General features: G+C 38.8%; 3 protein-coding genes across 7 annotated transcripts; 2 read left to right on the forward strand and 1 right to left on the reverse strand.

The window, feature by feature from the left end:
- Window positions 1–6,173: 6,173 nt before the first annotated feature.
- LOC108141160 (uncharacterized protein DDB_G0287625) lies at window positions 6,174–10,162 on the reverse strand. Of its 3 annotated transcripts, none has more exons than XM_041709336.1 (6): window positions 9,904–10,162; window positions 8,947–9,277; window positions 8,513–8,631; window positions 7,839–8,426; window positions 6,871–7,245; window positions 6,174–6,773 (listed from the first exon to the last, which is right to left on the reverse strand). In XM_041709336.1, exons 2-6 carry the CDS (start codon window positions 9,154–9,156, stop codon window positions 6,695–6,697), a joined length of 1,371 nt encoding a protein of 456 aa, XP_041565270.1. In that variant the 5' UTR covers window positions 9,157–9,277; window positions 9,904–10,162; the 3' UTR covers window positions 6,174–6,694. The 3 variants fall into 3 exon arrangements, with proteins under 3 accessions (XP_041565270.1, XP_017119877.1, XP_017119876.1); XM_017264388.2 differs by having other exon boundaries at window positions 6,920–7,245; window positions 9,904–10,161; XM_017264387.2 differs by having other exon boundaries at window positions 6,174–7,245.
- A 917-nt stretch (window positions 10,163–11,079) lies between these two features.
- On the forward strand, window positions 11,080–13,104 carry LOC108141212 (mediator of RNA polymerase II transcription subunit 31). Of its 3 annotated transcripts, XM_017264461.2 has the most exons (4): window positions 11,114–11,192; window positions 11,484–11,641; window positions 11,787–11,876; window positions 12,522–13,104. In XM_017264461.2, exons 2-4 carry the CDS (start codon window positions 11,614–11,616, stop codon window positions 13,055–13,057), a joined length of 654 nt encoding a protein of 217 aa, XP_017119950.1. In that variant the 5' UTR covers window positions 11,114–11,192; window positions 11,484–11,613; the 3' UTR covers window positions 13,058–13,104. The 3 variants fall into 3 exon arrangements, with proteins under 3 accessions (XP_017119953.1, XP_017119950.1, XP_017119951.1); XM_017264464.1 differs by lacking the exon at window positions 11,484–11,641 and having other exon boundaries at window positions 11,080–11,192; XM_017264462.2 differs by lacking the exon at window positions 11,114–11,192 and having other exon boundaries at window positions 11,205–11,641.
- LOC108141211 (structure-specific endonuclease subunit SLX1 homolog) lies at window positions 11,135–14,517 on the forward strand. The gene is made up of 2 exons (XM_017264460.2): window positions 11,135–11,192; window positions 13,440–14,517. Exons 1-2 carry the CDS (start codon window positions 11,180–11,182, stop codon window positions 14,318–14,320), a joined length of 894 nt encoding a protein of 297 aa, XP_017119949.1. The 5' UTR covers window positions 11,135–11,179; the 3' UTR covers window positions 14,321–14,517.
- The last annotated feature ends 710 nt before the right edge of the window (window positions 14,518–15,227 follow it).

Raw genomic sequence — 15,227 nt, forward strand, 5'->3', positions numbered from 1 at the left:
TGTAATTATTTTCTAAATAAAATTAAATTTAACTAAAACATTTTCACATATTCATCCTGATATTATGATCATAACAGTATGGTCTCTAACTGCGGTCGTTTGGTAAACACGAGCGTAAACATATTACTGATAATGACTTTGACATGATATTTGGCCAAGATATCATTAACAGTCCTGCCCGAAAAAAATTCCAGATTTTGTTTTTCTCAAAAACATAAAGCTGAATAAAATCAAAGGCCATTGGATAATATTATAGCTTAATCCTGCATTGCCAAGCGAGTAAGTCGAAAAGAAGCAATAACAGCAATAATAACAAGGTCTGCGGAATGCTCCACACTACGAAAACAAAACAATAACCAAACATCATCAAAATTCAATGGTTAAGGATTATGACAGGACAATGGCTGCATTGTCAGGAGACATCGGACAGTGGCGGCAACTGAGATGGCAACAACCAAGAGGGGATTCAGTGCAACCCCAAAGTGTCAGCCCCGAGGCGAACCTAATCGAGATATGTAAGTCCTAGGCGGACTTAAGTGCTTTACGTCATAACTTCTATCCATTTGGGCTTTTCACCCACACAAACACAAAGACCCCACTTCTGTCAGCTTCGGTTACTTGACAACCGCATTTAACTTTGGCGGTGGCTTCAATCGCGGGGTGCCTGGTTGTGGTTGTTCGTTACTCACAACGCCAAGTAAACTGCATTATTGTCATGAATTTAGCACCGGAATTTATTTCTTTGCCCTTCTGATTCTCTTCCTACATCTAACAAATTATATGAAGATTTGAAAGAATTCTAAAAACATTGTAGAAATATAAGAATTAACAATCCCTAAACATTTATTTTAAATGAAAACGCAACTTGAAAACCTGTTACATGGTTACACTTTCTAAATGCCTCAAAAAATTAATTGGTAATCCAATCTGTCCTTATGGAATGAAAACTTTAGAACTATACTTATTATTTTAAAATTTTAGGTCAAAACTTATGGTACCATGAACTAAGATCAACTTGATTTATTAATAATGGTTCAGCAAGCAAAAAATCGACCAGGTAACAAGGTGGGATACCACTAATTTTAAATCAATTAAATATCATTATGCTCCTTTAAATAAATTCAATTATTAAAATTTTTGTTAAGTTAAGAACAAAGTTGGATGGTCTTGTGCCAAAGAATCAGTCAATCGGAACATGTGAGGAAACGGGATTGCCAATGACTGCAATATTTCCCGTTAACCAATCCCTCGACAATCAAACACCCATTACTCTGTTAACCCATTTCAAAATAAATATGTTTTCAGCACAAGACACCATGTGCAATTTTATTGGCGCATTAAAAATAAAAATGCGAGAAAGATCTGCAAAAGATCGACCAGGTAACAAGGTGTAATACCACTACTTTTAAATTAATTAAATATTATTATGCTCCTTAAAATAAATTCAATTATTAAAATTTTTGTTAAGTTAAGAACAAAGTTGGATGGTGTTGTTCCAAAGAATCAGTCAATCGGAACATGTGAAAAAACGCGATTTCCAATGACTGCAATATTTCCCGGTAACCAAACCCTCGACAATCAAACACCCATTACGCTGTTAACCCATTTCAAAATAAATATGGTTTCAGCACAAGGCACCATGTGCAATTTAATTGGCGCATTAAAAATAAAAATGCGAGAAAGATCTGCCAGTAAGCCTGGCAATGCCATTAATTTAAGTTATGGTAAATAATATTCTGATTTTGCAAAAAAAAATCGTTGTGAACATACAGCTATATGAATCAGACTGACATCTTGATTAAGAAAATATAAATACCCAATGTCATGGGATCGAAAACGGTTTTCCACAAAGAACAGATTAAAATGGACTTTACCGGAAAATGTTATAAGAAAACAATTTTTTAAAAACCATAATGTCCAGTAGAAGTAGGGGGCATCTTAAGGTCGGTGCGCTCAAAAAATATGTTCTACTTAATTTGTTTGTAATGTGAACTGATGCGGCAATCGGATTCGATGGTAACTGAACCTGAGAGGCGACGAGGCTTTAAGTTGCAGTTGCCACCAAGTTTCACCCCGATGAATGTCTCTGCCATCTGGAGCACATTGGCACAAGGTACTCGAACCGCCGAGTTCACTAGGGCCGCGAAATATAGACTAGGACCCAAAGGCGGTGACAACAAAGTTGCGAACAACAATTAAGTTGCCGCTGACTGACTGTTGTTTATGGCTTAGAGCTGTCTTAGTTCACCATGAAATTGATTGCACCGCTGGTATTTTGCTGTTTACTTTTGCACTTTCTCGGCCCTGCGGCTTCAGGAGCGTTGATTAACATCTTAAGTCGGTTGCAATGGATGGTTGAGAGCGGGACTCAACTGAATGTTATTTAATTACTTGCTCAAATTTGGTGACCCAACGGAATTTCAACTAAACGAGCTTATATCCCATTTTAACTGATAAATACTTTCACATTTTCACCAATATATTGTATATAGTTAAAAAAAAATTATTTATAATAAAAGGTACAAAATAAATGTGTTCTGTTCCAAAAATCTTGGGATAAAGAAAAATAAAGGAAAACAACATATTTATACCTTTGCAGATGGTATTATAATTTCAGTGAGAAGTTTGCAACCCTATAAACTGTTTAGGTTCTTGATCAGCCATAGGAACAATCGTAAAATAAATGAATAAAAATTATATTTTGCTGTTTTTAATATTTTTTTAGTTCTTCAACATATAGTAATGGTTAAAAATGTATAGCTACGGTTAAAATTTCGTCAAAATCGGACGACTATAACATAAAGCTCCCATGGAAACAATAAAAATATTACAAAATAATTTTTTTTTTAAATGTAACTTTTTTATTTTTTAATTTTTTTTTAATTCTTTTTGCTTATTAATAATTTTACAGTTCAGAATTATGCCTACTATCGTAAAATTGAGCTGAAAATCAACAGCTTTAATGTATTTAAACTTATTCGCAAGGAAATCATAATATTAATGTTTTCAAGAACATTTAATTTTTGCAATAACTGCAAGGGTATATAAACTTCGGCTTGCCGAAATTTGCTTCCTTTCTTGCTTTTGGACAAGAACACTTAGATTTTAAGCAGTACGATTTAATATTGCAAGAAAGTATAATAGTCGGATCGAACCGGATCGGAGGGCTGTGTGATATTTCTTCCACAGGAAATGTAAAGAACTAAATTCTGAAACGTATAAACGTGTTAAGTGCTTTTATAAAATAAAAAATTTTTGTCTTAGCTGCTTGCCGAAGTTACCTTTCTATCTTGTTTGCTAAGACATTCGGTAAGCGATTTAACAACCACAAATTTGTTTTCCCCGGCTCGTAAGCGCCCGAAAAAGGGAAAGTCTTAAGACCCCACCACCTTTTCCACCTTTCTGTGTGCCCTGTGCAGATTAGTCAAATTGGATTTTTCAGCTTCGTCGCTAGGACGATTTCCTGATTTCACTGCAACCGAAACAGCCCTTTTGACCTCAACTGAAAACTAACTTAAGTTTACAAACTCCGAAACAAACCACCTCCTCCAGGACTAAAAATAAGTAAGATAAACATCGCTTAATGGTAATAAGGAAACCAACGGTAACGGTTATTGAACAGTAGATTTTCAACAAATATTTAATAATTTTTATTTATATTTAATTAAGCTTGCTTACAAAATTAATTAAATTATAAGATATTTAGAAACTTGCTCTTAGTACTTATTATATGGCACCATTTTTTTTACGTTTTTATTTTGTTTTTATGACTTTGTGACTCGATATCAAAAACATTGGTTTACTTGTCTCATTTAAAAAATTAATTAATCAATAAATTGCTTAAAAAATGCAAGTAAGCACAAAATTGAACAGTCAACAGTTCAGCATTAATTATTTGCAGATCTCGACTGTGTAATCATCATCACCAGAACCCAAACCTAAGCCTAAGATCTAGGAAACTTGTAGATTACTGAAGAGAAACACCAAACTCAACTTAAAAGCGTTTGTCCTCGCCATATTTAAATTTTCGTTAAAAACTAATTTGTTTTTAAAAGCTCAGTTTAAGAGCTAAGGTGTAACAAGTGCTTTATATGTGAAATCTCTAAAATGTTCCTTAATCTTTTTAAAAAAGTGGTGCCATTTGATGCCAAAATTGCTTCTGATACCTAATTAACCCCAAGGTAAGAGACCCATGCCTTAATTTCGGTAAAAAAAATGAAAGGCGTCTGCTTATAAATCGCCCTCAACTTGCAGCTGAATAGTATAATTATTCGGGCATAGCAACGTTTCCTAATTGCTTATAAATTGTTAAATGCTTTCAAACAGCTGACAAGCAACAAGGGGTTAATGACGAGGATCCCAGGAGGAAATGGAAAGGGGATGTCCTCACTTGTCCTCCCACCTAACCGAGGCAATTAGCAAGCGTAACAAATGACCATTTTGTGTTAATTAGCGGATTGCCTTCCGTTTTCGGATGGATAGGTGACTTTTGGGTGGTGTTGAGTGACGGGTGCAGCAGATTGGCTTGTTTTCCCCTGTTGCGGTTGATTAACACTGACAACTAATCACATTTACCGGTTGTAGTTGGCTACTTAATCTGTAAGGAGCGCTTATTAAGATTGAGTCGGTCTGGCATATATCCGAATTTCAAACCGCAATTTAATGAGTGCGAAAATTTAAATAAGTTTGAAATCTTAAATCATTTGTGCATTTAATTATCGAAAACTCAGGTGCATCAAACAATATAAGCGGTCAAAATAATAGCACCGATAAGTGTATTTCCTATCTTTATGAAATAATTTATATACCCCGGTGATATTCAATTAATTGTCTATCTGTACTATCTTAATAAATCCTTCTTAATTTAATGAAGTCTTACAGCAGCTTTCTACACTTTTATCATTAGTTTTTTTTGTAATTCATATTACTTTTTAATACCGCTTGGACAAAAAACAATGTATTTGATTATTTCGTGCTTTTATTTTACAAAACTTTGCGACGTACTCCTAATTTCCCAAACCAGTTATAAAATGGACCGTCATTATATTTAAGAAGAAATAATTGTAGAACATGGAATTTAGAAAAGTTAAGAACGTTCTATTTTTAGTAAAATAAGCCATCAATGAAACATTTTTATTATTATTCTGAATCACCAAAGATATCTGGTGAGACAGTCGTACGAATTAAACGAGTGACTAAAACCGTATTTAATAACTTTATCTTTAGTTGAATGCGTGTTCCATTCCCGACATAAACTAAACTTGAAATTTTGAACAAAATGACTTTGCGGTGATAGTAATCGGCGAAAAAAATAATTGTAATGATTTTGGCGGGTACTTGAACGATCGATTTTTCATGAAAAAAATTTTATTTCGCAGAAATAAACTATTAAGTAAAATTTTGAGCGACAAAAACGTAATTTTTTGCATAAAACGTTCCCATGAGCACGAAAAAAAAACCATCGTTCAGATACACTGAACTACTTGACCTGGAGAGGACTTGTATGAGATATACTTGTATGATTAACTCTATCATCAACAAAATTAAAACCGTAATTTTGAAACAACACATACTATATATACCTTGAAGTATATTCAATTAAAATAAAAAAACAGCGAAGTTATACTTTTTTCACTCCCCTGTTTTTGTTTTAATTATTTTTCCCAGGAGAGCTATATGATATATAACTAAGATATATATAAGAAACATTTAGGGATAAGTGGTGATAGCAATACTAGGTTTAATCGCAGCTGTATGCATATCGTCTGAAAAGGATGGGCGGACAGACGAACATGACAAGATCGACCGTCATTTTAATGCTGATCATGAATGTTTATACTTTATAGAGTCGAAAGGGTCTCCTTTACTGCGTTACAAACTTTTGACTGAAATTATAATGCACTCTGCAAGGGTTTAAACATAAAAAGTGATCACCAACTCTGGGTTATGCATTCTGTACCAAGGGTTATGTATACGTTATAAAAAACATCTCATTTTCTTACTAGTATAGTTTAAGCTAAAACAAAAGTCAGTCTGTACTAAACCGAAAATATGTTTTCTTTCAGCCAAAAAGTTGAGATTTCTACCATAGTTATTTGCGACAAAACATTTGTCAATCGAAATTGTGTGAATTATAAATGTATCCACTCGAACGAACATTAAACAAAAACATGTTAAGGGAACTGATGGTATATTTGTGTGAGCAAACAAACGATTTGACAATATCGCCAGTAGTACTTATTTAGTCACTATTAATCATGAACTGAAAATGAAGGAATTCTTTGGCAATAATCCTGTTATAAATTGACAAATGCATTAACTACAAATATTAACAAAAATATTTTCCATCGAGAAACCATGAGAAACCCTTTGTCTTTTGTTTTTTAGTTGAGCATTAATTAAATTGTATTTCGGAAAATGCGATTAAAATTACATTTATCGGCCAGATTTACTTATAGTTCTACAGCTTGCCATATGTACACGAGAACATTTGTATGTTTAGAGGCGTTTTGTGGGCGCTTTTCTAATGTTTTAATGCTTAAAATAACTATGAGCTAGGCGGTAACTTAGTGCGATGAGAGAAACATAAGCTGTCTATAGCCGGTGGTAGCTTTCATTTATTCTCTTCCTTCCTTCCTTCCTTCTATTAAATTTGGTCCGAACGATCTGAATTTACTTAAGCAAGTAGTCCATCTCAGACTTGGTGGTGGACATATACTGATCCAGTTCCATGTCCAGATCCTCGCGTTTTACCTCCGATCTCTGTGGCTTGCCTAACAAGGAGAGAGAGAATCACAGCGTTACAACTAAGGGTTCAAACTAGAATGCAGATTGTAAGAATTAAAGATGTTGTGTTTCAAGTGCCGATACCCATCCGATCCGATCCGGTTGGTCTCCTGGCCACTTGTCACGCTTTTACCTGCAGGCTTACGACTACGACTGCGTCCCCTTCGAGCCTCTTGTTGCGGGCCCTGTTTGCCACCGTTGGCCGCCTTGGCCTTGGCCTTGCCGTTTTTGTTGGTTTTACCATTTCTGTTGTTGTTGATGTTGTTGTTGTTGCTGCTGCTGATGTTGTTGCCCTTGGCAGCGACCGCACTGCGTCCACGTCGCTGGCGAGGATTAGCCCGGCCCGAAGCGGTCGCATTGGCAGCGGCAGCAGCAGCGGCGGCGACTGCGCGATTTCGCGAGCGAGAGCGACGCGCGGGTGCAGAGTTGTTCGCAGCAGCAGCGTTCCTGACAGCAGATCTGTAATACAAAGTAATGATGAGTATCGTCAACTGAATTGGAACGACTTAATATTGTTACTAAGTTGCAGACTGTCTCAAAATGAATAACAAGGAACGCTATTGATGAGGGCCAACCCTTAATCAGATATTAAATTTTAAAATAAAATAATAAACGCTACAATTCAACAACGTAGCCGCTAACTCTTAATATATCGGTTTTTTTATACCATTGTTTGATTTGATTTGATTGAGTTTCACAATTTGTTGGCGGTAGAGTGAGTGTGGCCCAACTTTAAAATAAACTTGTGCTTCGTATGCATAACTAGAATCTAGTCAAATCCTAAAAAAAAATCCATAACGTTGAGATCTCAGAAACTATTAGAATCGCCATACAAAAATTGGGTATACATTTTGTTTCTTACTTTAAACGTAAGTTATTACAAAAAGTATCTTATTCAAATCAAATTAAAACAGAAAGATCCCTTTCGCAATTTGGAATTGTCGTAACTTTCTTGTTAATAACTTTACATATTCATTGGATTCCTATATGATTATCATTATAAACTAGCCATTAGTTTTTGTGAGTTTTTTTAGACTACGTTCTCAACATACCTTCCGCGTGGTCGTCCCTGGCGTCCGGCGATCGAGGCGGAGATGCCTTTCTTTTGGGGAACCTTGCCGTTACGACGCTTCTCCACTCGTCCGCCGGCAACGCCTCGAAGTTGGCTCGACGCACGGCGCTGCCTTGGGTTCTTGGCCTGGTTGCCCTGGTTGTTGTTTCCCTGGCCAGGACGCACGCCAAGGCGATGCTTGACCGAGAGGCGCTGTTTCACCGGGACTCGTCGTTGAGCGGAACGATCGCGATTACGGCTCTGTGAACGGCCTACGCTGCGTCCGCGACTCTGGGAGCGACCTCTTTCCATGCGCTGCGGTTGCGGCAAGCGCGACCGGGATCGCGAACGGGAACGTCCACGTGACGCTTGCTGTTGATGCTGCTGCTGCTGCTGTCGCTGACGGCGTTCTACACGCTCGGCCGCACCGCCCACTGAGGGCCTGCGCTGACCCAGTCGCTGACGAAGGCCACCGCTGCCTCCATTACCACCACCTGCACCTCCGCCGGAGGCGGGAAAGCGACGGTTGCTGCTGCCGCTGCTGCGATTGCGACCCACAATGCCGCTGGCCACTAGATCGGCACGCATCCTGGGCGATTAACGAAGAAGTACAGAGAGTGTGTTGCAGTTGGTTTGGGAATGCTTGAGAGCGCGATTAGAGGACGAGATGCTTACGTTGCTACCCGGGTCACGTTGTTGGACCGCATGGGCTTTCCGTTGGGCGCCAGGCGCAGCGACTTGACGCCGCCAACGCGGGCTCCACGTCCGCTCACGGCGTTGGTCCGTAAGCTTCTCTGTAAGGAGGCATAAGGATGTGTAGGAAGTATTGGTTTCAGTACGCTGCTGCACAATGTTGGAGTTCAAGTTCAAGTTCAAGTTCAGATTCAGATTCAAAGGAGATTGAGATAGAGGGTGTTTTTGGGGGACCACGCAGAAGGCGCGGCCGCTTTCGACTCGACAGCCGGTTCCGACTCCATCTCCTCCGGTTTAATCCAGGCCACTGCTACTGCCAGGCATCGACCCGTCCTACTGATTTGGTCGGATTCCCCTGGTTTGTTTGTCTGTGGTTTTTTTATACTCGGTTTTTTTTTTTTTTGGGATACACGTACGCGCTTCAGCTTGAGGGCCGTCTGGACGGTGTGGCGTCGCTTGAACTCCTGCAGCAGGCGGGAGTTGGCCGCCGAAATGCCCGGATTCCCGGCGCCGCTGTCCACGATGCGGCGGCTCCTGCTCCGCGAGCGACTGCGTCCGCGACTCTGCGGCTGTGGCTTCGATTGCATCTGCGTGAAGCGCTCGTTCAGGGAGATCCCAGTGTTCATGATTCCGCCGGTGATTTGTTTTAATAGTTTGATCCTTTAAATCTGTGTTTGTTCCGCTGCCTTCCGCTTGCCACTCGAAGGATCTTGTTGGTGTTGTTCTGCGCCGAAAACCGGTTTGCAACTGAAATGGCAGAGGAAAATGCCGTGAGTTTTATAGGCGGACGACAGGTAGGTGCGACAGGACAAAAGGATAACCCAAGGACAGGTAAAACCAGCTGACGGCTGTAAACGCTAAGCTCCTGATTGACAATTTCCAAATACACCAATAAATCTGCAGCTGCTCATAGGCATACATATGTATGTGGCAACTTGAACACCCCAACAACACACAGCTGTGGCCATAGTTACAGGACTCAAAGTAATAAAATTTTATATGGCGAAACCATTTCTTAAAGGTATATATTATTTATAATGGATCAACAATTTGTATAAAATAATAAATGTTGCATTATTAAAATTACTATTTATTATAAGATTTAATTATCTTTTCAGTACAATCAACATTTCACATTCAAGAGTCCCATTTTTGCTACTATTGTTTCAACGGCTGCTGTATATGTACATACATACATACATACTGGCATTTTAGGGTTGCAAGCAGACCTCACTGTAATCTAATTATAGATGCGCCACAACATAATGAAATTTCTGCTGTGGGAGGTTGAATCACTCCTCAATAAATGGGGCCATACTTATTTATATGCACTTTAATTACATAAACCAAATAAGACTATAATTTCCACTCACAATTCGGGCGCCTTTTGCGTCGTAGCTTCGCTTTTTCCTTGGCCTAAAAACAGGCGAGGGCCAATTTTCCAGTTACTTTTTCCGCGCAAGTGTTGTGTTAAACCAGCTTATTGCTCTTTTAGTTGTTATTTGTCCTTTTTATATTGTTTTTCCAGTGGTTTGGTTCCGATGAGATATGTTTTCCAGGCGATTTTTCAGTTTTTCCTGGCGTCTGGCTGACAAAGAAATGAGGCATGGATTGATTTTCACTAAAGCGTTTGTCGTCGGCTGTGAAATACTGGAAATACTGAAATACTCACCACATATGGGGTAGTCGGGAAGTGGTATTTAAATACTAGATATCTCTAAAAACATAATGGGTATTCCCTTATCGAATTAATAAATGAATTGCTAAAATTCGGTAAGCTATTCTATACAAATTCTACTGACTGAAATTTCAGCAGCCCAGAGCTGCGGAAAATGTTGTTAAATTGCTGAAAAGCCAGGGTTGTTGCTCTTTTCTACAAATATTGAAAAGACAAGTAATCACAAGATTTATACAAATAAAATAATTTAGACAGTCTATTGAATTTTAATAAATCTAAAGATTCAACGTTTTGCTAGTGCTAGGCATTTTCCCCGAGTTTAAACAAACAAAGCTAAACCAATTGATAAACACCAGTTGTAACGGCTGTTTGATGAAACAGTTTTTTGAAAATTTCAGCATGAAACATACTTGGCTGAAAATGTTTGCTTCATATTTTATAGCAATTCAGAATATCTGAATAAGTATCTTTTAGGGAATACTTAAATATTTATGTTTCTTTGCTTAATAAATAAACAGTTTGTACTGGCCGATTGTAGCGCTCTGATAGGTGATAAATAAAGTTTATATGTGGGGTCTCAACTATTAACTATTGTATCCATTACTGAATTCTTAGTTTTATTTTTGGAGCCTGGTTCTTGCGCTTTGACTAATCTGAAAACTTTCTATTCCTTACCTCCAATAATTTTTAAATAATAAAAAACTGAAATGCCTTTAAAAAACACATTACTTCTTTATATGAACATTGTAAATATGATCCTTTCTAAGTACTTATTTATTCTTTTTTTTTATTTTTATCTTAACAAAATGTTCAAAAAAAATCTGCATCCTAAAAGTAGTGGAAACACGTTGGTATACCAAACAAAAATATACTGAATCGCAGTCTGTTAAATACAGAAGGGTAGCTTGTCAACTATCTGGCCACTCTGGCAGCCGCAGAAGTAGGGTTGTCGTCGGCCATCAGCAATCCAAATGAACTCCTACGGTTTGTAGACAGAATTAAAACCTGAATTAAACTGCTTTCCCACAATAAATCACCAACACAAAAGGAGCGACAGCCAACCGCCCGCGCATAGCAATCTGCTCGACTATTTTTCGTGTCCTGAGTTTGCCTTTAATCCGTTATTTCGTTGTTTTCTTCTGTCTCAGTCATTTGCCGCGCGTCCCATATATTTTGTTGTTGCATCAGGGCCAGTGCATATTATTATTATTACTATTATTATTTGTGTGTTTATGTTTACTGTGACTTTTCGTTTTCAATTCGATGGTGCACCAGAACACACAGCCACAGTCACAGTCACATCCACCTAGCACACTGAAAGAAAACCAAGAAACCCAAAACGACACCGAAACTGAATAGACGCAAATACCGAACCAACGAGACCCTTTCCAAAGACAAGTCCAAAATGGCCAAAATGTACGGAAAGGGTAAGAGTAAGTACACGCCAATCCACACGCACTACTGCCTTGCAACCTAACACACCTACTGACACCCGCTTGGCATGCCAATTCTTCAGAGAACCACTAAGTAATCTGCCCATTCCCCCCGGGACTAATGCCATCCATATCTATTCTGCAGCTGCCATCGAGTCGGAGGAGCAGCAGAGGCGACGCTGGCAGATCGAGCTGGAGTTCGTGCAGTGCCTGTCCAATCCCAACTATCTCAACTGTACGTTCTTTATACCCGTATTATCTTCTCAATCGAGGGGAGAGTTCATCCAAGTCAACTATAAGACTCAGTGCATAAACTTAATTAAAAACCAGCAGGGCATTCCAAATTAAATCTGCTTTTTGGCATTTGCGCACTTTAAATATTTTAAAACCCATCTCAAGATAAACTAAATAACTTAATTTACCATAAGACACCACAATTATGCTTGGCAGCATGCCAAACTTCAAGTTTTAACTATTTGATCGTTCAATATCAATTTATTTTAAGCTCTAAAGGAGACATTCAATTCTTATAGCTTCTTCGTCATAATCATAATCGAATTCGTATGAAGTATGGCTTTGAATTCATGTTAACACTGAGCAAATTAATATTTTTAGCGCCCATGCTGTAAATCTTTGAGAAAAACACGCAACTAACTAAGAAATTCCTTCTGTTTTAACTATTTGATCGTTTAATATCAATTTATTTTAAGCTCTAAACGAGACATACAATTCTTATAGCTTCTTCGTCATAATCATAATCGAATTCGTATGAAGTATGGCTTTGAATTCATGTTAATACTGAGCAAATTGATATTTTTAGCGCCCATGCTGTAAATCTTTGAGAAAAACACGCATCTAACTAAGAAATTCCTTCTGACAGTCCTCGCGCAGCGCGGATTTTTCAAGGACCAGTCGTTCATCAACTACCTGAAGTATCTGCAGTACTGGAAGGAGCCGGACTATGCCAAATACCTCATGTACCCAATGTGCCTCTACTTTCTCGATTTGCTGCAGTACGAGCACTTTCGCCGCGAGATCGTCAACTCGCAGTGCTGCAAGTTCATTGATGACCAAGCGATTCTCCAGTGGCAGCACTACACTCGCAAGCGGATCAAGCTGATCGAGAATGTGACGGCCGCTCAGCAGCAGCAGCAGCAGCAACAACAGCAGCTGCAGCAGCAACAGCAACAACAGCAGGCGAACGGCGTTGAGGCTGCAACGGGTGGTGAAGCAGCGGCAGCCACGCCCAACGTCAATGGAGCAGCTGCCACGGCGGATTGCCAGCAGACGGCCACTGCACTTCAGCCAGTTCAGGCTCAGGCGGGGAATCCCCAACAGCAGCAGCAGCAACAGCAGCAGCAGCAGCAAATCAATGGCCTTTCCGCAGGGGCCAACAACAAACTAGAGTTAAACTAGCGCTGGCAACTTAAAGTTTACCAATAAAATAGTCTAAGAATCAGGAACAAAATAGTTTTTATTCAAAATACTAAGGTCTCGTTCAGGCAGTTTAGTTTTGTTTAAATATATAGTTTTATTCTGGCTACTAATACGATTCAATATCACAAACTGATTTACTATTCTGTGGAGTTCTCCAAGTAAAACGAGAAAATAAAACAATTATAAAGTTTTATGTAATGCAAACTCGTTTAGTAAATCTATACTGATTCGAAATATTTTGAATATTTTAATTTGAAAATAACATTTTATTCCATCCGTTAGCTGTCGCTTCCTATTGTGGTTTCAGATTTTAAAGACCTTGATCTTGCATTAATAACCCTACATATTTATGAATTCACAGCCCCACAGGAAGCAGGTGCAGAGCAGGAGGAAGCAGTTGCCCGCAAGGGTCACTTTTACGGCGTCTATTTGCTCTGCAGCCAGAGTTTGGATTCTAGCTACCGGGGAAAGTGCTACGTGGGTTTTACAGTGAATCCAAAACGTCGCATACGCCAGCATAATCTCGGCTGCGACTTCGGCGGAGCAAGGAAGACCAGCCGCAAGGGTCCCTGGCAGATGGTTATGATAGTCCATGGATTCCCGAACAATATAGTAGCACTGCAGTTCGAGTGGGCCTGGCAACAGCCCTCGTTGTCGACCAGACTCAAAATGTACCCTGAGTTGAAGCGCAAAGTGCCCAGAGAGACGTACTTTGACTACAACTTCAGGATCCTCAGCAGGATGCTGGGCGTGGGTCCTTGGAATCGACTGCCACTCACCGTTCGCTGGCTAGAAACGGATTACGAGAGGACATTTGATGTGCCACTGCCCCGGCACATGGAGATCGTGAGTGGTAAAGTCTCCATAAGTGCCTCTCAACGTAAGAGAGGTGATGATGCAGTGGCTCCGCCACCTGTAGCTTGGGCCCCCGAGTGTCACCTGTGTATGCAGCAAATCGAGCAGCCGGAAAGATCCCGGCTGGGATGTACTAATCCTACCTGCCGGCTCACCTGCCACATGCTGTGCCTGGCCAACTATCTCCTAAGCGACGAGCCCGGTCACTATATCCCGGTTGGAGGCGAGTGTCCGCTCTGCGAGACCCGCCTCAGTTGGGCAGCCCTGCTGCAGCGCAAACGTCTCCTGTTGGGCATCCCCGAGGAACTGCAGGATCAGGATGAGGATCTAAGCGACGGAATTGATGTGGACAGCGATGTGGAAGATGTCCCGGAGCAGAGCGATTGAGTATAAATTCTACTGCACTATTTTTCGAACAATATAAATTAATTTCTTTTAGTCTTTTTACCATTTTACATTACGTTTTTGTTCAGTGTCACAGATTCCATGGTCTTAATATACCAGTTTTAGTAACAATTTTATGTTAAACATTTTATATCGAAATATCAGAATAATATATTCTAATTTAATCGTTATTATTAAAAGAATGTGTTGCCTGTGGTAAATCATTATTCAAAAAATGTTGTGTGTAATTCAAAAAATTTCGAAAAACTAAATCGAACAAAAGCATTTTTATTTGTTAAATAATTATTTTGATAAATAAATTTTATATTTTATGTACAGATAAAGTTATCTATATTTTATTTGAACATTAAATAATAATACAGTTTAAGCTTAAATAATTTTTTGATAAATAAATTTTATATTTTATGTACAGACAAAGTTTCCCGACTTAGCCAACAAACTTTAAACTAAGTATTCCTCCTAAAAAACAATCGAAGTTTAGGAGGCGCCATCTATCGAACTGCTTAGACAACACTAGAAGCAGCGGCGGCAGAGAACTTCAAAACCACTTAATTTCTAAAATGTTAGCTCGATTTTAAATATGATGTGACCGAAACACACACAGAGTCCACAGAGCTTTTGTAGTTTCCGAGATCTCGACGTTCATACAAACGGGCATGACTGATGAAGAATATATATACTTTATATTTTACTTAACGAGTAACGGGTATAAAAACATTGGAGCAGGATCCTGAATTCTTTAAAAGTACAAGATAATTGTCAAGTCTTCGTTTTTTTCTGAATTATGAAGGTTTTCATAACTTGAACTTGCCAATTTAATAAAACTAGAAAAAACTTTTTTTTGCAAAAGGTTTTTTTGAGCTATGTATGTATAGAAGGTAAGCTGTTG

The sequence above is a fragment of the Drosophila elegans genome, unplaced genomic scaffold (genome assembly GCF_018152505.1).
Source record: "Drosophila elegans isolate 14027-0461.03 unplaced genomic scaffold, ASM1815250v1 contig_476, whole genome shotgun sequence".
Taxonomy (NCBI): domain Eukaryota; kingdom Metazoa; phylum Arthropoda; class Insecta; order Diptera; family Drosophilidae; genus Drosophila; species Drosophila elegans.

Excerpts from the sequence above, each read along its gene's own strand:
- LOC108141160 (XM_041709336.1), bottom strand. The coding sequence starts at position 9,156 with ATGAACACTGGGATCTCCCTGAACGAGCGCTTCACGCAGATGCAATCG. Across the intron at positions 8,632-8,946 it reads CGGCCCTCAAGCTGAAGCGC|AGAAGCTTACGGACCAACGC; the intron begins GTACGTGTATCC and ends GCCTCCTTACAG. Across the intron at positions 6,774-6,870 it reads AACCGGATCGGATCGGATGG|GCAAGCCACAGAGATCGGAG; the intron begins GTATCGGCACTT and ends TCTCCTTGTTAG.
- LOC108141212 (XM_017264461.2), top strand. The coding sequence starts at position 11,614 with ATGGCCAAAATGTACGGAAAGGGTAAGA. Across the intron at positions 11,642-11,786 it reads AATGTACGGAAAGGGTAAGA|CTGCCATCGAGTCGGAGGAG; the intron begins GTAAGTACACGC and ends TCTATTCTGCAG. Across the intron at positions 11,877-12,521 it reads CAATCCCAACTATCTCAACT|TCCTCGCGCAGCGCGGATTT; the intron begins GTACGTTCTTTA and ends TCCTTCTGACAG.